Below are 24,880 nucleotides of genomic sequence, written 5' to 3' on the forward strand. Positions count from 1 at the left end.
CTAAGCAAATAACGGCACACAAACGTGCTTATTAATAAAATCATAGTTCGAAAAGAAAAACTAAAGCAAAGCTAAAGCATAATAACTTTTAAACCCCAACCAAGTAGACTTTCAACCAGCTCAGGCCTAAGGCATCAATTGTGTACCCTATACTCAGTATACTGGAGACAGAACACAAGGCAGAGGTGAGAAATGATCTTTCCTAGCTCAACTAGGAGATTACTCGCACTCGGCCTCCTTGAAGAGGCACATTGCATCACCAACAGGCTCCTCTGCCACAATCTCTAGTGGGTTAGTCTGCTTCACCACCGGTTCCACCACCCTCTTGCCCTCTTGAACAAGCTCCACCATAATCATCTGAAGCTCCGCCTCTGATTCCATATTGAGTTGGTGCTTAGCAGCTTTGTTTGAGTTCCTTTGGCCTCTAGGGCGACCCAGTTTTGCAGGAGAATGTTTGTCCCGCCGAACACCCAGCACCTTTGAAGCCACTGCTTAAAGACCAAGCTTGGTAGAGGAGAGGTTTGACAGTGCCAGACGTAGACCAAACATGCCCTTCTTACCAATGGTTCCATCTACATCCTGAATGCAGCATCGGCCCCCTGACACAGGTTTGGCCTTGGGAGAGTCCACCATAACACGCACATGAGCGTGCCTCTTAACTTTAGGAGATGACGGATCAGCAACATGAGGAGAGGTTAGGGTTTGAGACACCACTGCTATAAAAGACCATGGTCGGTTCCTATTGCACTAGTTGCTCAGAAACCGGCTCTTCAGCCATTTACTCCACCACAACATGCTCATCTTCCTCCACCAAGTCATCTACATCCGTATCAACCTCCTCTAGCTCCATAGGGAAATCTAATGCACCACGATTATTCATTATACAAGTACGACAACGACCAAATAAACGCTCATACCTGAAGATCACCTCGATAACATCCTTCGGAGAGATGCGGAACTGTCGCTGAAGGCGAACCGGAGCATGGAGCGGGAGGGTTACATGAACCCTAACCACCCCATGATGCATGCCATGCACATCGACGTTCAAGACGGGCCCTATTGTCTCACCGATCAGCAATGTCGTTGCAACCGTCACTAGGGACGGCGGAAGCTGCTTTATCTCTACCCAGATTCAAACGAAATCCAAAGGGACAACCATAATATCTGAGAAACCATCATAATCATTGAGGAGAATCATAACCCTTTAATAGCTCCAAGGACCACCATTCTTCACACAATTGACATCACACTAATTTGTGAACGTGAAGAGATAACGATCACCGCGGGCTTGAATCTCCACCGGACTAGTAAGCCTCCACGTGTTACGAACAACACTCCTGAAGGAATCGAAGGAGGCCGGTCACACTGTATTTAGCTTCCCAACAAGGTAAAACCTAGGCGCTAAAAACCCCTTCTTAGGGCACTTGAGATTTCCGAGATCAACTGGTTCCTTTGGACAAGCAAGAGAAAGCTTGGAGGCAAGGTGAGCAGTCATGGTGGCAACAGAGGACACCACAAAATTGAGAACACCGCACTTTCAACATACCTGGGGGTATTGTATTCTATGTTAAAAGGATATAGTAAATTAGGGAAATGGAGTAGTAACTTCATTACGGTTTTAGAAATTACCCAAAAGAGAAGCTTTTTATTTGGTTCAAAAGCTGGCAACTTGAACCTCACTGAAGAGTGAAACCAACTTTTGGTTTGGTTCTTCGTAAGATCTTAAAGTTCACAACACCAAGGGTAAAATGAACACTTTGAAAGAGGACTAGCTGCTCTGTTTATCTGTAAAAGCTTTAGAAACAACTATTAACTTCAATGCATTTCCAAAAAAAAAAAAACTATTTACCTCAATGACTACTAGCACAATGAGAAACTCCTCTTGCTCACAACTTCATGCTTCTCTTAGAACTAGGGGTGGGCGGTTCGGGCCAAAAGACTGAGAACCGAACCGATCGGACCGATCAAATCCGAATTGAGAAGGGTTTAGAGCAGGCAGAAACCGAACCGAGAGAGAGAGAGAGACCGAACCGATTTTCATGTAACGGGTCGGTCTCGGTTTCTGATTTTTTACGGCCCGAACCAAATTGATTTTTTCTAACACTGCTATATGTCACGATGTTATTGGTTCATGTACATGTATAAAAACAAAAACAAAAAAATAAAAACAAAAAACATCATTAAGTACCCGATCCCTTCTCTCTTTCATTTTGCGCCTCCCTCGTTCATTTTTCACTCCCTTTCTTTTCTCCACTTCTCCAGTTCTCCCTTATTCATTTCCTTTCACTCTCTCATACTCAATCTTCAGTCATTAAGTATTACTTAGTAATCCACAAAGTCGCAAACTCATATTCTAGACTTATTTGGTAATTTCAATCTGTACCTTATTGTTCATCAGTTCGTCAATTCATCTCACTTCATCTCATCATCACTTCTTCTTCTCTCCCTTATTCGATCTCCCCCTTAATTTTGATTGTTCAGCATTTCATGTATTTATCAGCTTATCTCAATTCACTACATCAAAACCTAGAAAAAATACTGATTTTTACCAGAAAAGAATATTTTTGGCCAAGACAATTTTGGGCCTGAAAAAACCAAAAACCGGCCCGAACCGAATTGGTCGGGTTTGAGTCGGTCTTGACTGTTAAAAGACCCGAACCGGCCCGAACCACAAAGTTCGGGCTTTGGGTCAATTTCACCAAAATTTCGACCCGGCCCAGACCGAGCCCAGCCCTACTTAGAACAGTGCGATATGAATCCACAACTCCATATCACACCAAAAGGCCATGCCTACCGAACATCAGATACATTTTAGAGAAACAAAAATCATCAACGACCTACTTCACTATTCAAGAGGCATAGTGAAGTATCTGAATTGAGAAAATTTTTGCCATGACCGAATAATAATATTGCTCACTTTACCTTGACAAGTAGATGACACAACAAGAGATTCACCATAACCAGAGGACTGACATCACCTAGGACAAAAAAGCAACCGATACTTATTGAGTTGAAAGAGCACGTAGTGAGTTCAACATTGGTGCATGGATCCAACAGTTGCTATCTCACCCTAATCTAAATTCAATAAAATAAACTATCAATCCTCTAAGGTTTGTAATTCTCCATTAAAAACAAAAATGGTGATAATTTGCCCCAATCACCATGTCACAGTTGAGTCTACCTCTTATACACATATACTGACCACGAAATAAAACAAGATAACAACCATCTACTGTGCTCACTTGCTGTCAGTGAAATCTGCATCGATGACATCTCCTTCAGGTCCCTTTCCTGATGAGGATGATGATTCTGAAGACCCATCTTCAGCACCAGGTGGTGTTGGCCCTGCACCTGCTCCAGGTGCACCAGGCTGATTGTAAAGGGACTGTCCAAGCTGCATAACCTCCTGGTTGAGAGCAGCCATGGCATCCTTAATGACTTGGGTAGAACCCCCAGAAATCGCCTCCTTGAGCTCTCCGAGTTTTGCCTCAACCTTTTCTTTAACAGGGGCTGGAACCTTCTCGCCCAGCTCCTTCAGCTGCTTCTCAGTCTGGTAAACAACAGAATCTGCCTGGTTCTTTGTATCAATGGCATCTCTCTTCTCCTTGTCCTCCTTTGCAAACTTCTCTGCTTCATTAACCATTCTTTGTACCTATACGATTCAAGATATTTTCCAATATAAGCAAGAGTACAAACATAAATAGCTGTATACATGAAGTACGACATTCGTAGATACCAACTCATACATCACAAAGCCAACTCACTTATCTAATCAACTACGTCATTTATAGTACGCACCTCATCATTCGGCAGGGTGCTAGCCCCAGTGATGGTAATATCCTGCTGTTTGCCCGTTCCCTTATCAATAGCAGCGACAGATAGTATACCATTGGCATCAATGTCAAACTTCACTTCAATTTGAGGAACCCCACGTGGTGCAGGTGGGATACCATCCAGACGGAAGCTACCAAGAGATTTGTTATCTCTAACAAACTCTCTCTCCCCTTGAAGAACATTGATCTCCACACTGGTCTGCCCATCTGCAGCCGTTGAGAATACCTCCGATTTAGAGGTAGGTAGAGTGGTGTTTCTTGGGATGATCTTTGTCATGACACCACCAAGGGTCTCCAAACCCAGTGACAGTGGTGTCACATCCAACAATACAATGTCGCTTACATCTCCAGCTAATACACCAGCCTAGGATCAGGCAAAGAAAAGCAGCACAGTCAGGTAACCAAAATAGTAACAAATATACCAATAACCGTGAAAGCAACAGTCTGAAGACGACAATTATACATCAGCGTAATATTTTTATCAATTGTGGAAAGAATTTATGACCCACCTGAACTGCAGCACCAAGGGCAACAACTTCATCAGGGTTGACTGTAACATTTGGTTCCTTCCCAGTCAACTTCCTTACAAGTTCCTGAACAGCAGGTATACGTGTTGAGCCACCAACAAGTATTACCTCATCTAGGTCCTTGAAGGAGAGCTTTGCATCCCTCAAGGAATTCTCAACTGGTGTTTTAACTCTGAGGTCAAAATATTAAAGAAATATTCAGCGCATTTGTATTGCAAAATGTCTATAGATAAGACTGATATAAAACAAGATACCTCTGGTAAAAATAGCACCAGAAACTTATTACAACATACCTGTCAAGGAGATCTGAGCACAACTCCTCAAACTTGGCCCTAGTAAGGGTCGTCTCAATATGCTTGGGACCATCTTGCGTAGCAGTAATGAAAGGCAAGCTGGAAGAAAACAAGTATGACCAATAAGACCTTTACATAATTAAAGGGAAAATGCCAAATTTTACGTGTCCATAGTAGTACACAACATTTTCTCAGATAGCAGGAACACACCTAATGTTTGCTTGTGTCAAAGTTGACAACTCCATTTTGGCTTTCTCAGCCGTCTCTGTCAGCCTCTGAAGAGCCTGTTTATCCTTCAAGAGATCAATTCCTTCATTTTTCTTGAAGTCTGCAGCAAGCCAATCAACGATTCTCTGAAAATATAACCAGCAATTTTAGTGCTCATATCACTTCACCAAAAGAAAAGAGTTTAAACATCAGATTCGAAGTGTATCTAATACAGCAGACAGAATGAAAAAGGTATTAACTCCTGACCTTATCAAAATCATCACCACCCAAATGTGTATCTCCAGAAGTCGATAGCACTTCAAAGACTCCATCACCAACCTCCAGAACTATAATAGAAGAACACTTTGATAGTTAGTTAAAAGGTTTTACACCAACATGAACAAAGAACTAAAGGCAATAAATCCAAGTAACAGAAACCATTACCTGATACATCAAAGGTACCACCTCCAAGGTCAAACACCAAGATAGTTTCATTGTTCTTCCTTTCAAATCCATATGCTAACGAAGCAGCAGTAGGTTCATTTATGATCCTCAGAACTTCCAACCCAGCAATACGGCCAGCATCTTTAGTAGCAGTTCTTTGAGAATCATTAAAGTAAGCAGGCACAGTCACCACAGCTTTGGTTACTTTATCATTCAAAAACTTTGAAGCATCATCCACCAGCTTCCTCAAAACCTGATTCAGAGCATCAATTAGATTTACAGTAACAAAACAAACACAAGCACTAATTTTCACATTAAACCAAATCCTTATCAACAAAATCACATAGTTGTATTCAACAAATATATGTAGACCAATGTTAAAAAACAAGTGATGCAAAATGGTTCATTATCACATCATAAAGGCCCTAGTAAATCATCTAGGATGCTACTAAACCATAAGACTACTAAACAATCCAACCAGCAACCCAAACAAGCGCATTTCCATGTAAAAATCTTATCTTTATTGAAAAAAAGCAACAACAAAAATTCAACCTGAGCAGAGATTTCTTCAGCTGCAAACTGTTTCCCAATGGCAGGACAATCGAGCTTAACATTTCCATTCTCATCCCTGACAACTCTATACGAAACCTGCTTGGACTCTTCGTCAACCTCAGACATCTTCCTCCCGATGAACCTCTTGACCGAGAAGAAAGTATTCTCCGGGTTCACAACCGCCTGCCGCTTCGCAATCTGGCCCACCAGCCTGTCCCCGTTCTTCGTATACGCCACCACCGACGGCGTCGTCCTCTGCCCCTCCGCGTTCGTCACTATCGTCGGCTTCCCTCCCTCCATAGCCCCCACGGCCGAGTTCGTCGTCCCCAAATCGATCCCCACGACCTTCTCGTTCACTATCCGCAGCGGCCCGGCCCGGCGCGCGGCGCCGCTGCTCCTGAGGGAGACGAAGTTCCGCAGCGGCGCCGCTTGGCCGAGTCTCTGGCGGCCGAGGAACTGCGACTTTGGACAGGCGAAGTTGGGCGCCGCGGTTCCCAGGACGTTGATTTGAGCCGAGCACGCCATTGCTGAAGGGTTCGAGATTGGTAATTTAGGGTTTCGAGAGCGGTGGAAAAACCCTAACCCCTGAAAATTGAGAGAAGCGAAGAAGAAAGAAAGAGATTGGGTTTTTCTGAGAGACCAAAGTTGTGAGTCTCGAGTGTAGTAGATAAAGGGCTAGGGTTTTGGATTCTCTACTGTATACTCCGATCTGCCCTGGATTTGATCTTCGCAGGCCACGTCACCAACGATTCATCCAACGGCACATATCAAGAATTAAATGTTAAAAAAATTATATACAAGAAGACGACGTCGTTTCTTGCTTCTGGTTTAGAGTTTATAAAGTTAAGATCTGAAGAAGAAGAAGAGGAGGAGGAGCAATGGCGACGACGGCGTGTTTTATCATCGTGAGCAGAAACGACATCCCGATTTACGAAGCTGAAGTGGGATCTACGGCCAAGGTAATCCTCTGTAGAATTTCTTATGATTGGTTATTGACACTATTCTTTATACACTGTTTTTGGTTTCTTTTTTTTCTTTTTCAATTCCCTGAACTGGGTTTGATCATTTCTTCAGTTACCTGAATTGGGTTTGTTTATTTGTTGTATGATATTGCCAAAGTTCCGTGCTTTATTTTATGATGGGTGAATGTTGTACTGAGGTGAGGATTTGATTGGCAGAGAGAAGATGCTGCTCAGCTTCACCAGTTCATATTGCATGCAGCTCTGGATATTGTTCAGGACCTTGCTTGGACTACAAGTGCCATGTCAGTGGATTCTGTGTTTTTTGAATGGTTAAGTTGTTGCTGTTTGTTAGTCAAGATTTCATTGGTGGAATAATGGTGCAGGTACTTGAAAGCAGTGGACCGCTTTAACGATTTGGTGGTTTCCGCTTATGTTACAGCTGGTCATATCCTTCATATTTTTAAATCTACTGCTTCTGCATTATGTTTTTCATGATTCCGCAGAGTTTTATGTAATGTTGGTGTGTTTTTATTTTCTAAAATGTCAGTAGATAGGATGGTATCGATAATGGTCCTCAGATCCTCAATTCATAGATCCTGTTGCTGTCTAGACTCTAGAGGGATGGGTGTTTTTCAGTTTGTATTTAGCGTTATTGTCTAGATTCTAGAGTAATATGTGTTTCTACATGTTTCTCAGTTGTATATGTGCTAGTTTGTGAATACCTCCTGTTTGATAGTTTCCTTGACTAGACACATATACACGAATTCACGACTTATGCTGCTTCATGACTCCTGTAATGATAGGTGTTATTTGAGTTTGTATATGTACTTACTTTGTCCCATGAACACATTTCTGTTTGATATTTCCCTTGACTAGACACACATGCTGCTTCATGACTCCTGTAATGATAGGTATTTTTCAGTTTGTATATGTACTACTTTGTCTCGTGCACACATTCCTGTTTGATATTCTCCTTGACTAGACACACATACACGACTTATGCTGCTTCATGACTCCCGTAACGATGATGGGATTAAGAGCTTTTTCCAGGAGGTTCATGAGCTTTATATCAAGGCAAGTTTCTCCTTACCTGCCCCCCTTCTAAAGTTCCACGTTACGCTAACATTCTTTGTTTTTAAAGTATGATGGACATGTTCTTTATGCATATCTACATGTTTTCTACTATAATTTCTTATCTTGTAAAGCATATGATGTTATGAAATGCCGGTTATGTATGTCTGTTCATGTCATTCTGTAATTACAAAACTTTAGGTGTCAGATACCCATGTTTATATTAGTAGTACATATTAATTGTCTGATGAAATGTCCATTAAGCCCAAGAACCTATGTACTTAATGTGCACAGAATAATAACTAAATCAACTTGTTTCATTTATAAAGCATAGATGACACCTGTTCTGTGAAGATCAATTCAAGTTCAATGATCACTAGGAACTATAAATTGCATAGAAGGAATCTAAAATAACAGCAAACCCATATTAGTGAGTAATGATTGTCATAATACTGCCATGTCAAGGAAACATACCAGATGGTGATATCTTGGTTAAATGCCACTTCAAGTCCACGATTTCGCATACATCAGGACCCATATATCATCATCCTTTTGGAATTCTCACTACAAGATTTAGTCAAACCAGGAACACTCTTTGGCCATCTGATTACAGTGAGCACTCAACACGGAATAGTGATTGAATTTTACTGCAAGTTGGTTGTGGATTGGCTGCCCTAACTTTCTTGAACATAGGTTTCTCTTGATGAGAATTCTCCATTGGCTGATGATTTTATGTGGAAAGTCTACTATAGTTAATCTATGACAAGTGATAAACGAGAATTACAATTTTATATGTGCTTGATGATTGTGAGTTAACCCTTTGAGACACATATACGTAACACATAAGTTAATGTGTAAAGGGTATCTTTTGATCCCTTTTTCTTGCATTGTATGCTTTTATAAGACAAATCAAGAAATAATAGGGTATCATGCATCCTACTTTCCACCCAAAATATTTATCAAGTTACTTTTAAGATATCCTTCCTTGAGTCAGGAGTCTTCTTCTTAATGTACTCTACACGCTCAAGTTGGTATTGGTAATACCTAAAGCCACAATAAGAAAGTAAATATTAGATGCCAAAGAGTACTATTGTGATTCACATATCAGTACTATTGTATGAATTTTATTGTGTCCTTACTTTCCAGTTTCCACTATATGGTGGTACTGATTACTGACCAAAGTTTGTAAATTTGCAGACCCTCCTTAATCCGACCTATTTGCCAGGTTCTCGAATAACATCATCACATTTCGACACCAAAGTTCGAGCCCTTGCACGAAAATATCTGTAGCACTCATGCATCTTGGAAGCAGACAACCTTTTCATTTTATTTTAGAATGAGGTCGAAGGTATTCAGAAGTCTTTTCTCGCCATCTTTATCTTTCTCAGAAATTTTCCCTCATGATTGTAAACTGTCGATGGAGAAAATATTTCATTCGCCATATTTAGGGTGCGCTTGTAATACGTTTTGTGCTGTCATACATTATACATATATCAATGATTGAGGCCGTGCTGTATATTTGTTATACCCAATAAAGTTAATTTCAAGATGCAACGGAAAAAAATTACTGAGGTAAAATCTCAATTGTGAGAACATATATCAAAAGCAGCTCACTTTGGTATGCAATTTTAGACAAATTGCATACAATCCATCACCAACATCCAGAACTGTAAACTGTAATAAGGAGAACAATTTGGTGATTAGCAATTTAACATCGGCAGAGATTACTATAGAAGCAGCATATCCCGCCAATGTCTGAGACATCAAAGGTTAAATGCCATCATACCAATGCCTCCCTAACAGTTCTGAGTTTATGAAGTGGTGATATAAAAGAGAGGGATTGCATCAACGACCTATCGCAACCTGCTCATGAAGAACTCTAGAGCAACATTAACCCTTCGAGTCCATTTTATCAGAATCATCAATTTCTATTTTCATTCAAATTCTATTTCTTGCACAGTTTATCATTAACCTGATGAGTTTTTCCAGTATAATAGCAATTCCTGATTTCTACACATTATTGACTGATTAATGTCAAGAATTAAACAGTCAATTTTATTGCAGAAATATCTATCGCCCAATCATGATCTTCAAAACTTGAAACACCAAATTAGTGGTTACAAAGTACACAATTTTAATCAGTTAGAAGACCCAGTGTGCTTCAATTCCTCGAGAACAATCAAAGAAGATAAGGGATGTAGGAGAACCTAACAGTGCCCAGTAACAAAAACTAGCTAATCCATCTAACGAAGCAAATTTGCTCCCCACCTTATTTCCCCACTTTCATCCCCACCCAACTATCTATGTGACACATGTCCCCTCTAACCTAACCACACTAACCATGACTACTCTTATTAATTTTATTTATATTCTGATTTTACCTAATCTTTTTTCCTTTTTTTTTTCTTTAAACAAAACAATAAATCCTAGTATAATTAGGTTTAGGACTGTTGGCATAGACTTATTATGCCTATCCATAATCAGCGCAACTATTAACACACTTAGGCTCAAAAGCAGTCCAACCCCGCATTACGGACATGGAGCCAGTTATGCCAGCTGTGCAACGAGCCGCCCCGCAGCTCAAACAGACTACGGACGCGCCCGCACACACATCTCAAAGAGAGCTTCAGAGAACACCTCAACTGGACCAAGTCTCACATCGGAGGATGAGTGAATGATCTACCTCAAGTCAACTATTAAAGGTCAAACCCTTGACCTCATAAGGTAAGTAATCTTTACCCTACACTGTTACTATGCCAAATTTATTATTCGCCTAACATAAGCATCGAAGAGTTGAAGACCACGACGAGCTATGTTATTTGTGACATGCAAGAGAGCAAGGAGCACGACGCATTCAGTGTACGAGTGGTGGAGTATAGTCACGGCGCAATATACGACATTAACAAGGACTCCTCGTATTCTGAGGAGCACTTGTGCAACTTTCCAATTCGTTGGAGTATCCAAGTCAAGTTCTGCAAATTAGAACGGAAGAAACAATGTTTGGGTTTCTGCCTTCTCCTCTTCCTCACAATCTTCCCTTTTGTTAGCTTGCATGAACAAGGTATGAACTCTAGATGCAGTACTTGGATTAATAGCCAGGGTTTCTGCCTTCGCCACCTATAGTTATTATATGAAAGTTTCTGTTGTCGTTTCTGTTTCCGTTTTTTGTTTGCTTCCATATTCATTGTATATGCATCTTTGACTTAATTATCAATTATGTATAAAGTATATATGCCATAAACTAGTACTTTGTAGCTCATTGTAACTATATCAAATATAGAACTGCACTGTATTATACTAATACATGCTCGATTATGACTCATCTTGTGGTTTCTTATGATATATTATGCAGAAATTGCTTATTATATATTGAGAAATATATAATAAGGGTGTCAGGTAACAAATAAAAATCAAGTAGATCGATAAGCCAAAAAGCAGTAACTTGGACAATTAGAAATTGCACGATGTGGCTTAAATTCTTACTCCACCATTGTTACTAACATGACTCATTTGAGACTTAATTTACTTGTCACTTTTTGCACTTCTAATCGACACTTACAGTTGCTCAAGGAAAGATTATGTTGCATTAACAGAACTAGAAATCTGTTGCACTATTGGAGATAGAATTGTAAGATCGGCCAATGTCATCATTGTCCCCCAAGAGAACTATGACTGACTTGGTGATATGCTTTGATGTCGTGCGTTATTTGTCTACATAACCTTGGTAAAGACTACATAAACCTTTCAAACATGCAGTTGATATTTTATCAGATGGCCGGTGCTGCCATGACCACAAGCTGGAGAAATGCCGCGGGCACTTGCCACCTGATGAACTGCAGTGTTACTGAGTTAGACTAGCTCATGCTCATCGTTGCTTATGTTAGTACTGTTGTTTAAGGGTCTCCTTTGTCTTATTTGCTCATCTAATGGGTTCAAGTACATACGTATTATATTTCAACCTTAGATTATAAAGGAAAATCGTATTAACATGAAGTTTTGAGGGTAGAAATGTTTGTTTTATTAACACCCGGGGTGGGGGGGACATTCATTGGGTTACAGCCAGACAGTTGACAGCCTTCTTCTGTAAGAAGCACATCCTGAAAGTTTCAATATCAATTGCTAACCATGATTTATTGGGAGTTTATGTAATAGCTGTAGAAATAGATTATTGTATAGCTAAATGACTAAATCTACTGAGTTCCTTAGTGATAAGTTTGTTCTTTACTAAAATATTAGTAACTTAATTTTCTAATATTCTGTTTTGTTCCTCTTGCAAAGGATTATGAAGCAGTTGATAACAGGAGACATTTTCGGTTTCTGTCAGCAGCATCCTATGGATTATTGAACATGTATGACTATTTCATCCAGAAATGATATGTTACTGGAATTTTACTTCGTAAGTTGTCAACACTGAGATCATATCGGTATATGCATTCAAAACTATTTATTCTTTCTATGACTTGCTAGATCAGTCATCAGAAGAGGAAGGAGATAAAGTTGACGTGCAGAAGCTGTTCGGGTAACTCTTCTTGGTCTGTGGGGGCTTAATTATGGACTGAGGAGAAAAATGCTTCCATGATTTATTGTATGCATCATTCATACTTGGTTGAATTAGATTACACCAGCCTCAATTTTAGGTGGAACTTATCCATTGTTAAGGTTGGTTATATTGCTATGATGCCTTCAAAAATATTTAGCACAAAATCTTACTAATTGAAGAGGTTGGGAAAGGAAAGAGGATTTAAATTTGGTTCCTCTCCTATGGGATTACCAGCGGAGAGGGGGCTAATAGAGTTTTCAAAAGTGCAGTTTGCTGTTTTCGCATGTAGTGACTAGTGAGCCGCTAAAACTGCCTAAAAGCTATGGGGATTGAAGCGTCTTTGAATTTCCAGTTCAAGCTCTGTTGGGGAAGCTACGCAGTTAAAAAGGCTTTGTATTATTTTTGGTATGTATTGTAGCATCCTTCAGATACATACATTGTGGCACATCAAGTCTACCAAATTCTCTCTGAAACAGACTCAAATTTGGGCGTTGTTCTTTCTGTGGTTTTGATATCTCGACAGATGCAATGGTGGACATGTTCTTGACAATTGATGGTTGCACATTCAGGTATGTAGACTATATCTTATCTTATGACTACTAAATTGCTACCATAATGCAGAATTGCATATTACAATAACTGGCTTTTATTGGACTCGGAGTTTTGCTTAATTTGTCATGGCAAACCTTTCAGACAATTTTTCCAAAAGGATCTAATAGGTATGCAAGAACAAAGCTCAGAATTTTGGTAGTTTGTAAATACACTACAGGTGTATGATATAGGACACATCTATTACTTACCTTTGATTGTTTCTTGATTACACTCGAATTACACTCGAACCTTTTGCAATCAATACTGTCACTGAGAAAATTCTGAGAAACAACTGTACCTCTGCCATTGTTTGATATCTAGTTTGCTTGATCTAACTCAAAATTATGCATCTCATTTAAAAACAAAAAATAAATGCTGATATGGAAATTGCATTTGATTGATATCCAAAATCAAGTACAACAATTGTTTGGATGGAAAAACAGGATTACACTTGGTGAAACAATTGAAGGGAGGCATCACTTAGTTACCTCCCTAATGGTTATGAGTTTATGACTAATTCTCATATTTCATTACAAGAATAAGGACTGAGAGAGAGGGCTCTCAAGTTGAGAGGCTACTTCTTTCAACTCCTGCCTAGTCAATAATCTAGTTGAGGGCTCAAAGTTTGAGCTGGTTTTGAATTGGTCCGTATGTTCAGATATTACTGAAAATTCGGTACTAACTGCCTCGACAGTTTTGTCTATGAAAACTGATCTTGGCATATAGTCCTTCATGCGGCATATAAATTCCAAATGGTCCCTTGCCTACAGAGGAATAAGATGGCATAGAATTCAATAGACTGGTCTAAACTTAACTAGTAGTCATCTGAAAGATTATGTAAGCTGTGAAACACAGGTTGAACCCTCATAAATTTGAATTGTAATTTAGGAAAACAGAAAAATCATTTCATGAGGTTATCCATGTGGTGATTAAAGAATAAACATTACATCAATGACCTACTGTTTATGAATAAAATTTCAACTGTCTGAGTCATTTAATGAGAATCATACATTTTTGTTGGTCTAATCATACTTTAATTCTTGCACAGTTTGTTCACTAACATGAGTTTATCTTGTACACTAGCAATTCCTAATACCTATACATTAATGCATGTCCAATGTTTTTAAAACCAGTCAATTCTACATTTCTACTGCAGAAGTGTCTCAAAGTTTAATAATCGAAGCTCAAAACACGACAGCAAATTACACTACTAAAATCTAATAACAAGGCACAAGCAAACAACTTACCAATCGGTATTCAGGAACCCGCTTTGGAAGCTTCAGGTATGCCATGTTCTTGACCTCATAGTCCCATAGAAAGGACGTATGGTGGATCCACCGGTTTTTAGTAATAGACTGAGCATTACCACCAAACTTGCGGTTACCAAATACATAATCTAGAATCAGATAAGACCAAGTATCTTGTCAGCAGATGCTTCAATGCCTCAAGAACAACCAGAGAATAAAACAGAAGTAACAGTATCTAGGAGCTTTAGCAACACAAACAAGTTTGTATTAAAGTAATGTCCCCAAGCATAAAGCTAAACCTGATGCTACATAAAAGATAAAAATGAAGAACCTCAAAAGGTCTAAAGAAATGGAAGAATAGAGAAACAGATACAAGTTGCTGAACAAAACGAATTCCCAAATACATAGTCCCCTATATGTCTGAAGACCTTAATCATGAATAAAGCAAAAGAAGAGTTTTTTACATACCATTTTCACGAAGGTGAAAATCGCCAAATATTTCGAACACTCTGCTGTATAATTGGCTACTCCATGACATTATAGGCCGCGGATACAGTTGCAAGCCAGGAACAGCATCCCTATTGCATATAAAAGTGACAAATATCGTGCCATGATCAACTGTAACTGTGCCACCTCCAGTAAACCTTTTAATGACAGGAACCTGATCTCGTAACACCAATTCAATATCAAGCAGCTCTGCAGGTTTTCTGCAACAGAACATAGAACCCTTTATAAATTCCAACACAATAAATAAAGGAAACACAACAAACTCAATTAACTTATGCACATTGCAGACCAATTACTCCAATTGCAATTCACATAAGCAGAATGTATAAACTAAAATAATAATTTGGAACAATAAGAAGCTCAACTTACCCTGAAATACCCATGACAATATTAGGATTATTGGTCCCATCATTTACAATGCACCAATTATCAGACGAGGTGCGAAGCAGTTGCTCCTCTAACTCAAGCTGCTGTAAGATGGGAATTCCTTTCAATCTAATAAGCTTCATCAATGGAAGCCCAGCTTTTCTTGTTTGAGGTACACTCATCCTATAATTAAATAGGACAAATGAAACTAAGGTCATTATCTACAAAACCAGAACTACATTTACTCTACCAATTCATTATATTCATCCAGAAACTGAGCAATGCGCCTCCGGGAGTGCCTGCGCGTGGACCCACGCGCCACTAGTACACGACAACCAAAAAACAGGCCGGAAATTACCTCGAAGCAAAAGTTGGGTCCGATCTGAAGCTTTGATTCGTCCCAGACACGGTGTTTCGAGCTATGCCGTTAGGTGGGAATGATCAGCGGAGATAGAGTACAAAACCCAGGCGGTGGCGTAGAATGAAAAGGCCGGAAAACAGATTTCCGACCGGGTCAACCCGCCCGGCCTGCCAAGAGAGTAAGCTCCGGTTGCTTTTCTGGGCGAGGATTGATGGAAGGTGAGGTCGGACACCGACAGGGCGAGATCAGGCGGGCCGTATAGTACCGGTGTGGCTGCACGGGATGGTCCGAGTACGGGTGGTAGTCTCGGGTCGGGTCTGATACACGGGCCGCGGCAGAGAGAGAGTGTATCGCCAACTCTTGGGAATCGGGAATGCGAGTATTGACGAGTTGACCGCGTCAAATAAGCAAAAAAATGGTACTATTCCTGCCGAGCCTAGGAGTGTGCATTTCTCACAACTAGTTTCAAGTGCCGGACTTGAGAGGCCAAATATAGCCACCAAGTTGTAAGGTAGCGTTCGGTAGGGATGTCGATCTATCGTATCGGGTTTGGGTGTTTTACATGTTAAATAATTAAATTCAAATTCCACGTAGAGGTTTTTTTGTCCTCCCAGAATACGGGTAGAGTGAGGGTATGTGAGAGTGAAACTTTCAAGCGGACTAGAGTTTGTGGGAGATTAAATTTGAGGTCACTGATGGGGCAGAACATAATCTTTGGAGTATAAGTTGTTGGAATGAGTTTATCAATTATGCATAGCTTGTATGCTTCTTGATGGCGATGAAGTGAAGAGGAAGTGGGCATTTGATGTCATGAATTATTCCCCTATTGGCAAGAGGTGTGAGGTTTGTACTAACAGTGGGCATTGCCCATGTGTAGTCACTCGATTCTCCTACTACGTAGAAGTGTGTGGTATGTGATTAGATATTGACATTAACAATGTCCATTTAATTTAGGACGCATAACATGACCATGTAGTAAGAATATCAAAATCTCACAGTTAGTGCTTCCACGTTGATCTATTAAATAGTAAATTATTGTGTTTTTTTTTCCTAGAGGGAGAATTGTGTGGTCTGTGCTTAGAACTTGATGTAACACTTGCACAAATAGTCCACGATTAAATCACAAATTGTTGTGTCTTCCTAACCACCCACCCCTCTGGCTAGAATGGGGGGTATGATTAGAAAACCACTTGATATAAGTCATATAAGATAACTATCATTTCATTCAAGACGTATATCACCCACCCAAAAACGAGATTAAATACCACAATTAGTGCGTCAAGAGAATGTATTAAATCACAAATTGTTGCGTCTCTCTTTATTTTTTCCCCCCTCTAATTTTGTATGAACACAACCACGAGGTAAAGCGATTAGCTTCTATAAACTTAGAGAGTATATATGAATATATGATCTATTTTAGAACGAAGCAATCCGAGAGAGACTTGACAGATCTTCTAACTTTATCCATTGTTAAATCCTCCAAGGAAAGTTGAGAGACTCTCAGTCACGGTCCCACCCAACGGTCCACGGTAAAAATCTCAGTCGACACTTTGAAGCTATCAGAACCCACTTGTCTCTTATCCTAAAATCCCAAATCCCCCCTCTGCTTCTTCCAAACAAACAAATTATTCGATCTGTTATATCAACCATGGCCGGCGAGATCTTCGTCGTCTCAGCAGCCGGGCAAGGCCACCTCCAACCATGCATGGAGCTTTGCAACCACCTCCTCTCTCTCCACTACCACACCACCATCGTCATTCCCTCCTCTCTCTCCTCCGCCATCCCCTCCTCCTTTTCCCAAAACCCACTCGCCCAAGTCCTCCCCGTCACCGCCTCCTCCGGCCCTCCCCGGCCCGGACCCGACCCCCTCCGCCAGCAAGCCGCCCAGGACCTCGACTGTCACCTCGCCGCCCGCCCCGCCTCCGCTCCCCGCGCTCTCTGCGCCGTCATCGACTTCCAGATGGGCTGGACCAAGGAGGTCTTCTGGAAGTTCGACGTCCCCGTCGTCGGGTTCTTCACCTTCGGCGCGTGCGCCGCCGCCATGGAGTGGGGCGCGTGGAAGGTCCAGGCCAGTGACCTTCGCCCCGACGAGACCCGCCCGGTTCCCGGCCTACCCGAACAAATGGCCCTCACTTATTCCGATCTCAAACGCAAGTCGGCCGGTCCTCCACGTGGCGATCCCGGGGGTCCGAGAGGTCCACCTGGCGGAGGAGGAAGAGGCGGAGGTGGTGGAGGTCCGCCGAAACCGGGGAACCGCCCGCCATGGGTGCCGGAGGTGGAAGGCTCGGTGGCGCTGATGTTCAACACGTGTGACTATCTGGAGCGTCCGTTCATCCACTACATGACCGAGCAAATGGGGATTCCGACGTGGGGAGTGGGCCCGCTCTTGCCGGAATCATACTGGCAGCCGTTGGATTCCTCAATCTCCCACCGTCAGATCAGAGCTCAGCAGCGGCAGTCGAACTACTCCGAAAACGACGTCGTGAAATGGCTGGACGGAAAACCCGTCAAATCCGTGCTGTACGTAGCGTTCGGAAGCGAGGTGGGCCCTACTGCGGAGGAGTATCCACATCTGGCCAGCGCATTGGAGGAGTCGGCCGGGCCGTTCATCTGGGTCATCCAATCCGGGGCGGGTGGGTCCGAACCCGGGTACTACCCTGATGGGTTGGAGAGCAGAGTAGGGGAGAGGGCTTTGATAATAAGGGGATGGGCACCGCAGCTGCTGATACTGAGCCACCCTTCAACTGGTGGTTTCTTGTCACATTGTGGCTGGAACTCGACTATGGAGGCGTTGGGCCGAGGCGTGCCGTTTTTGGGCTGGCCGGTGAGAGGTGATCAATACTTTAATGCAAAATTGGTGGTGAAACATTTGAAGGTTGGGTACAGAGTTGCCGAGGATTTATCGGAGATGGTTAGGAAGGAGGACATTGTGAGGGGAATAGTGAGGCTGATGGGGGATGGGGAGATGAAGGAGAGAGCAGTTGCGATACGGGAGAAGTTTAAGGATGGGTTTCCGGCCAGCTCCAAGGCGGCATTGGATGCTTTTGGTGATTTTATTACTAGCCAGAAAGCAACTTAGAATTATATACATAAATGATATGATGTGTTCATTGTGTTATGCTCGTATGCTTAATTTGATGCTCTCTGGCTTTGCTGCGTCGGACTTTGGTTGACTGATGCAACAAGCTTGAGTATTTAAGAGATCAAGTATAGTTTGTGAGACTTAGTGCTTATTGCTTCACTAAGTAAAAAGCTCACTGGTTCAATAATATTATAAATATATTTGGGTGTAGAAACTTTGTGATATTTTTGGTATTGAATGGTTCTGCTGAAGATTGTTCACTTTTGAACACCCTACTGTGTGGTTTTTCTGATATAATTTACATTTTTCTGTGTGGTTTTTCTGATAGAGTTGTTGTTGTTGTTGTTGTTGTTGTTGAATTTATGTCATTCTTAATACATTGATCAATGCTGTTGCTTAATAGTTAATACAATAGGTGTTTCCAGATCTTGAATGCTGTTCATCTTAAGCATGTTCAATGGTTCTTGAGCAGGTAATTGTTCAAGCACTGGATTCATTGCCTTATGTATGCTAATTTTCAAAAGCCAACTTTTCTGCACCATGCTTGTTTGAAAGTTAATGCTGCCATCTTTAGATATTGATGTGTATTTTCGTCATATAGTGATAAGCTAATGCTGTGGGTCTGTTGTTGTTGTGAACAGAACTTCAGCTGTGTCCTGTTGTCATAAGAGTTCAAGACACTGCTAAATTCACTAATAACATAGTTGCATATAGCATAGAACAATAATCTGACCCACAAACTTGCTGATTCGGTTCAGCTAATAAAGTATTGTCTAGATTCACATTATTACTCCACTTCTCATCTGCTCTTTTTTAGGAGCAATAGTGTGAATAAATCCATGGGCTAGTTTTCTTTTAGTACTTTTTTGTGATAAGGTCTGCAAAAACTTAAAACCGATTCTCTTATCAGTGGGTATTGCTTTTGCTAATTTTCATCCTCTTTGAATGCCTTGTTATCTATAAACATAAATTTGGTGTAAAATGTTCTGGCTTTTCTGGTTCTTAAGATGAATTGCTGTCAGCATTGCTTCTACATGGATACATAATGGTATGACCTGGTGTGTTGAATTTAGAAGTTCTCAAACTCAATCTTGTGATTCAAAAAGAATTTCTGGCTGTGTAGATTTTATGGAATGAGGAAGAACAAAGATTGAATGATTCACATGTCCTGAAGTATTAGCATGTCTGCTGTTATGTATGTGCTTCACTGAACATCTACACAAGGATCTGCACAAGGTAAAGCATTCTCCCATTATTCTGCTTCCATTTTCCAAGTATAAGGCTAACTAGTGAACTAGCCGACTATGCACATAAGCTACGTATGATTTTAGAGGGTTCTATAGAGAATGTGTAGATGATCCCATTTGTAGCCATAAGCTCGTGAGCTACGATGCAAGGAAGCTTCACCGGAGGTCTGATTCCTGCTTTGGAATCAAAATCGGAAGCAAAAGCGGAAGCGCGCTCCCGAAAAAGAAAGTTTTGGAAGCGTTGTTGAAGCACAAGCTTCCAGATCGGAAGCAACGTGGCGCGAGGGTTGTTGGTTTTTATAGTTTTATTCTCTCTTTTCCGCTCTAATATAAATCTCTCTTAAAATCTTCATATTCTAAGGACTCGATAATTCATAAAGATAAAATCAAAATCTAGAATTGAATGAAAACCCATAAAACATACAGTTGAAGTCTCGTTCAAGCAGGTTGAATGAGATTTGAGGATTTGTTTGAGTTTAGTTTTGTATGAGACAACAAGTGCATATAAGATTATAGATAAGTTTGATTTGGAGCAAGATACTGATTGAAACTAGATGAGTAAAAAGTCAGTGTTATGGATTTTGGGGCTTGTCTAAAATGAAGCTCAGAGAGAGAGAGAGATAGCGCGCAAAGTCATTCAATTTTAGGGCGTGCCGCTCCTTGCAAAATGTAGATATATATGTTTTTGATTCCACATATTTGGTCAATGTAATTGGAGAGATCGATAGGTGTATGATAGATTGACTGAGAGGTGATGCACATCATTTGTGGTTAGTTACATTACTAATATCATGTTAATTATTGAAGTGTTTGTGTTGTTTATTCTAGACCATAACAAAATGTTTATTGAGCTCATTTTCTATTATATTGTTCTTCTATAATGTTAGTAATTAATTTGTTGGATTCAGAGTCCTAATCTATTACAGAGATGTAAATCTTTTTCTAATAGGAAACTTAATAAGGCTAAAACACACACAAGAATAGAATAATAATTCTCCTGGAACATTCCCCTTGTCTCGCATGCCTAGGTTGTATGGTGCACACATCGTTGTCTCGGTAAAAACTTTGTCAAGCAAAATAAAATCCTCTTGGATAAAAACAAAAGCTTGATCGAAAGGAAAAAGAGCACAACGCACCGTCTACATTTGATAGCATCATGTGAGGTAGACTCCTCCTGAAGTCTACGAAATAACTCCATCTGATTAGTGTCATAATCATGAAGTACAAATAACAACGTATCCAACGTTCATTACATGCTTCTCAAAAGTAGTCTTGGGCTAATGATTAATCATTAATCTGGCCACACATCCTTAGATCATACATGTTATGCATAGCCAAACTTAGATCTTAGGAAACAAGATTGCATAATAACTTCAAGCAAGAGTTTGCAATGAGAATCAGATTCTCGGGTAGAGTCACATTCACTCAGTTAAATGACCATAACTTCTTCGTTACAATAGGTATCAGTGAACCGTAAAATGTTCTGAAAAGTAGACACCTGTACTTTCCAATGACATAATTCACAATCTAATTTGACCGGAGCGGTTCACAGTGCTCTGTCGAAGTTGACTGACTTGCAAATTCCCTGACAGAACTTTCCTACTTTGCTAAAACAGCCATAACTCACACAATACGATAGCTATGAACAAAGAGTTTGTGTCCCTGGAAAGTAGACACATAGACATTTCCAACGGTACTGATTTCACCATATTTCATTGAGTGAGTTATCATGTAGGTCTAGTTGAAGTTGACTTATGAAAATTGACATATTCTGATTTGTCACATTCAATGTGTCTTTCATAAAGGAATGAGGGAATTGACCACTGAATGACTAATGTTTAGTCCGAGACGGAACTGTACACGTCCTCTACGCTACCAGTGTCGACTGCTACACCAAGGTGTACGTTGATATTGTTGGAGCTGCTGGCGGCGTTGGTGTGGATAGGATTTGTGTTGGTTCACCAAGTGTAGAACTAAACTCATGTCAAATGAGCAATGCAAGTCCAATGACGATGCATAGGTGCATAATTAATCACATCATAATGAAATTAATAGTGTCCCAACAACACTTACATGTATGAATCCATAGTTCATTGAGTCTCTTCATCATCTTTACTTAGACGAAATCGAGAATCAACAATTAATTTTCATATGAATACATATGGGTATCAGTTTTTGCAACCGATTGTATTATGTTCTCTCGAACGTCGCAATTTTATTACATAAGTTTTTCGTGGTCTGGAGGCATTTAATCAAGCAATTAAGGTCATTCGGGAACTTTCATATCTGCGTTAAGATCTCTTTACAGATATTCTATGACCACTATGACTATCATATGGTGCAAATCAGTTTTCATGGACACTACTACTGATTACGTAGGGGAAAGCAATTATGTCCATAACGAGAGAATATAACTCATCGTAGTCAATACTAGGATAATGAGACAATCTTTGCGCCACAAGTCCTGCAAATATCGCATGACTTCATCTTTCTCATTACACTTACGAACAATGACTAATATAACAAGTCTAGTTCAGTCTGCATTGATTCCTTCCACTTCGATCAAGTTGCTCATCATTGATACTTTATAACGGAATAAGAGCATAAGCGAATACATCATTAATCATGGGAGATCAATCCATTAAACACACGTGCACGCTTTATATGATCAATTTGAGAGATTTCTATTCTTCTCTAACATCAACAAAAAGAGTCTGTAGTGTCCCACAGAAACTTAGTTGATACACATGTTTAGAGAATATCTCTTGATGATGGGCGAAATACTTATGCCTATACACGTCGCTTCTTTCTGGTTTTTGATTTCAAAGAATAATGGTCTCCCTCTCATCTAGGTAGGAGCCAAGATCGAAACTATGACCCTTACTAGTCCATCTTTACGTTTCACGCTCTTGTTTTGTGGTGCAATACCACGAGCGTCGACAATACCACATCGTACAATGGTGTCATCACTGGTTTCCTTTTCACTGTCAGGGATGGTGCCAACGGTGCTAGGATTAGGTCATATGAAATTCTCTCATATACTGAGAGTTCCAACCTTACCGGAACATCACATCATTTATGTGCGATCTCGTCACTTTCGCAATATCGGTAAAGTCATTGAGCATCAAATCTTTGACTTTCTGGAGGTTGATAATGCGTTGCACTTTTGCTTACTCAGAGTAGTGCGGGATCTTAATGAGACATAGTGCCACACCACGTCAGTTCCTGGCGTTAAAACCGGAATGGGAGCATTCCATATCTCCCCCTGACGACGGGAAGTATGTCTCATCAAAGTGACCGTCTGTGAAAATATCGCAGGATAGAGATCCACGGTTGTAGATTGGAAAGAGCGGACAAATGTTGGTGATTCATAAATCATAACCAACCAAAATACTTAAGCGTTTCAAGTAGACCCATTGAGATAACTACAATAGAGACACATAAGCAACTCAACCAAATAGGCGTTTGTGAAAAGAACGTTGGGATCGTATCCAGTGACCATCTGGTACGCACTAAACGCTTGATGAGTTGTGAGTTTGAAATGAATAAATGTCGCTGCATGCAACATCATTACATATCCCCATGCAAAGATCGGCAGGTTAGTACCCATAACCAAGTCCGAACTCTGCTAGATCATGCAATTAATGAACATGAGGAATAATATATTCAACGACCATCCCAGTAGACATGCAAAACGAAATCATCAAAAGGTCTTGGAGGTGAACTCTCCAACGGTATCCAATCAACTAGATTTGAGATGATGAGAAGGGTGGTGAGTCCTTAGTATGATGATCATAGCTAAGAACTTAGCAAATACAGCGTTTCTTGTGGAAAGCAAAGCGACGTGTGACCAACGCGTCGATGCTCTTAACCTAAACCATAAAAATAACGAAAATGTCCACATTCGGTTGGATAGAATCTACTAATGTCACCTTAAATACATTGTAAGAATGAAATGTTCTTGGTTGGGGTCTTATCAAATAAAGGACTTCCTTGAAATCTAGCAAGAGAACAAGCTTTGTAAAATGAGCGATGGGCGTCAGAAATTGCTATGGATGCATTAGAAAACACGGGAGGCATCACAATCTCCTGTGAACGAGATGATGCCGCCACCGACAGCCTGAATACCATGGAGCCGCCGAGAGGGGCAGGTTCGGCCTCACCGTGTGGAGTACGGGTGAGGTGGTCCTCCAATCGCTTCGTGAACATAAAAAATAGATGATCATGTGAATTTCAAAGAACTCGAATCATCATATCTCGTTCAAAATGACCAAAAATGATCATGTTAAAACCGAGAAGACAACAAAACCGAACCCATGATTCAAAGAATTTTGAGTTACATAAAGTTACTGTTGCAGGCAAGCAAATCTATGTATGCAGGCTAACAAAGCTACTGTCGAAGCTTGAAAAAGCTACAGTCGAAGCTTGAAAAAGCTACTGTCAATGAAATCTGACAGATTTATTCCTCTCCATTATCAACACAAATATCACGATGAAAATTCATCATTGGCATGTATGGCATTTTAAAACTTAACAAGACACGAAGATATAGAACACAATCTCTACACGAGATACGTAAAACAATTACATGCGCCGTAGAACAGTGTAGGTGGTTACGCAATTAGCAAGACACTCGATTTCACTACGAGACATGCTCAAAATAAATTTGAGAGAGTCAACGACGCGGTAAACTTCTATAGACAATACGTCGTAGGATATTGTAAGAGGGGGGATTGAAACAAAGTGTAATCCCATCGAATGTATCACATGGCAATAGAACTACATTCTTCAACTTTAAAGTTGGAAAAACATGGTATTGTAGAATTTGAATACCAAACAATTAAGGTGGTGAAAACCATCCAATTGGTGCGGGTGGTCACCAATAATAATAAAATTGTTTGAGCTATGAAACGGCTTAGAGAAAAACCGGAAAATTAACCGGAAAACCATGTCAAAGTAACTCAAAACCGGGTGAAATTTGGACTGAGAAAACATGGCAGCAAAAACTGTAGGAATATGCCGGAAAAATGACGAGAAACGACAAAAATCC

General features: G+C 40.5%; 4 protein-coding genes across 5 annotated transcripts; 2 read left to right on the forward strand and 2 right to left on the reverse strand.

Annotated features, from left to right (window-relative positions):
- Positions 1 to 2,981: 2,981 nt before the first annotated feature.
- Positions 2,982 to 6,482, reverse strand: LOC126801983 (stromal 70 kDa heat shock-related protein, chloroplastic). Its single transcript, XM_050529492.1, has 8 exons — positions 5,857 to 6,482; positions 5,305 to 5,557; positions 5,128 to 5,207; positions 4,864 to 5,006; positions 4,654 to 4,752; positions 4,343 to 4,532; positions 3,799 to 4,197; positions 2,982 to 3,652 (listed from the first exon to the last, which is right to left on the reverse strand). Exons 1-8 carry the CDS (start codon positions 6,379 to 6,381, stop codon positions 3,239 to 3,241), a joined length of 2,103 nt encoding a protein of 700 aa, XP_050385449.1. The 5' UTR covers positions 6,382 to 6,482; the 3' UTR covers positions 2,982 to 3,238.
- A 232-nt stretch (positions 6,483 to 6,714) lies between these two features.
- LOC126801998 (uncharacterized) lies at positions 6,715 to 9,405 on the forward strand. 2 transcript variants are annotated; one of them, XM_050529512.1, is made up of 5 exons: positions 6,715 to 6,815; positions 7,035 to 7,120; positions 7,202 to 7,262; positions 7,806 to 7,892; positions 9,087 to 9,405. In XM_050529512.1, the coding sequence occupies exons 1-5, from the start codon at positions 6,735 to 6,737 to the stop codon at positions 9,177 to 9,179; spliced, it is 408 nt and encodes a 135-aa protein (XP_050385469.1). In that variant the 5' UTR covers positions 6,715 to 6,734; the 3' UTR covers positions 9,180 to 9,405. The 2 variants fall into 2 exon arrangements, with proteins under 2 accessions (XP_050385469.1, XP_050385470.1); XM_050529513.1 differs by lacking the exons at positions 7,806 to 7,892; positions 9,087 to 9,405 and adding an exon at positions 7,585 to 7,788 and having other exon boundaries at positions 7,202 to 7,266.
- A 3,991-nt stretch (positions 9,406 to 13,396) lies between these two features.
- On the reverse strand, positions 13,397 to 15,947 carry LOC126801991 (uncharacterized). Its single transcript, XM_050529501.1, has 5 exons — positions 15,499 to 15,947; positions 15,144 to 15,323; positions 14,736 to 14,974; positions 14,268 to 14,416; positions 13,397 to 13,784 (listed from the first exon to the last, which is right to left on the reverse strand). The coding sequence occupies exons 2-5, from the start codon at positions 15,320 to 15,322 to the stop codon at positions 13,551 to 13,553; spliced, it is 801 nt and encodes a 266-aa protein (XP_050385458.1). The 5' UTR covers position 15,323; positions 15,499 to 15,947; the 3' UTR covers positions 13,397 to 13,550.
- Positions 15,948 to 17,049: 1,102 nt separating this feature from the next.
- Positions 17,050 to 18,786, forward strand: LOC126801986 (scopoletin glucosyltransferase-like). The gene has a single exon (XM_050529496.1). It carries the CDS (start codon positions 17,150 to 17,152, stop codon positions 18,578 to 18,580), a length of 1,431 nt encoding a protein of 476 aa, XP_050385453.1. The 5' UTR covers positions 17,050 to 17,149; the 3' UTR covers positions 18,581 to 18,786.
- Positions 18,787 to 24,880: the final 6,094 nt, after the last annotated feature.

This window comes from Argentina anserina, chromosome 7 (genome assembly GCF_933775445.1).
Source record: "Argentina anserina chromosome 7, drPotAnse1.1, whole genome shotgun sequence".
NCBI classification, from domain to species: domain Eukaryota; kingdom Viridiplantae; phylum Streptophyta; class Magnoliopsida; order Rosales; family Rosaceae; genus Argentina; species Argentina anserina.

What these genes read in the sequence shown, in the direction of transcription:
- LOC126801983 (XM_050529492.1), bottom strand. Translation starts at nt 6,381, where the DNA reads ATGGCGTGCTCGGCTCAAATCAACGTCCTGGGAACCGCGGCGCCCAAC. An exon ending in TTGACACAAGCAAACATTAG is followed by an intron (nt 4,753 to 4,863) that starts GTGTGTTCCTGC and finishes GTTTTCTTCCAG; the next exon opens with CTTGCCTTTCATTACTGCTA. An exon ending in GCACCCTGCCGAATGATGAG is followed by an intron (nt 3,653 to 3,798) that starts GTGCGTACTATA and finishes TGAATCGTATAG; the next exon opens with GTACAAAGAATGGTTAATGA.
- LOC126801998 (XM_050529512.1), top strand. Translation starts at nt 6,735, where the DNA reads ATGGCGACGACGGCGTGTTTTATCATCGTGAGCAGAAACGACATCCCG. An exon ending in AAGTGGGATCTACGGCCAAG is followed by an intron (nt 6,816 to 7,034) that starts GTAATCCTCTGT and finishes TTTGATTGGCAG; the next exon opens with AGAGAAGATGCTGCTCAGCT. An exon ending in TTCATGAGCTTTATATCAAG is followed by an intron (nt 7,893 to 9,086) that starts GCAAGTTTCTCC and finishes GTAAATTTGCAG; the next exon opens with ACCCTCCTTAATCCGACCTA.
- LOC126801991 (XM_050529501.1), bottom strand. Translation starts at nt 15,322, where the DNA reads ATGAGTGTACCTCAAACAAGAAAAGCTGGGCTTCCATTGATGAAGCTT. An exon ending in TTTTCACCTTCGTGAAAATG is followed by an intron (nt 14,417 to 14,735) that starts GTATGTAAAAAA and finishes ATCTGATTCTAG; the next exon opens with ATTATGTATTTGGTAACCGC. An exon ending in GGGTTCCTGAATACCGATTG is followed by an intron (nt 13,785 to 14,267) that starts GTAAGTTGTTTG and finishes ATTCCTCTGTAG; the next exon opens with GCAAGGGACCATTTGGAATT.
- LOC126801986 (XM_050529496.1), top strand. Translation starts at nt 17,150, where the DNA reads ATGGCCGGCGAGATCTTCGTCGTCTCAGCAGCCGGGCAAGGCCACCTC.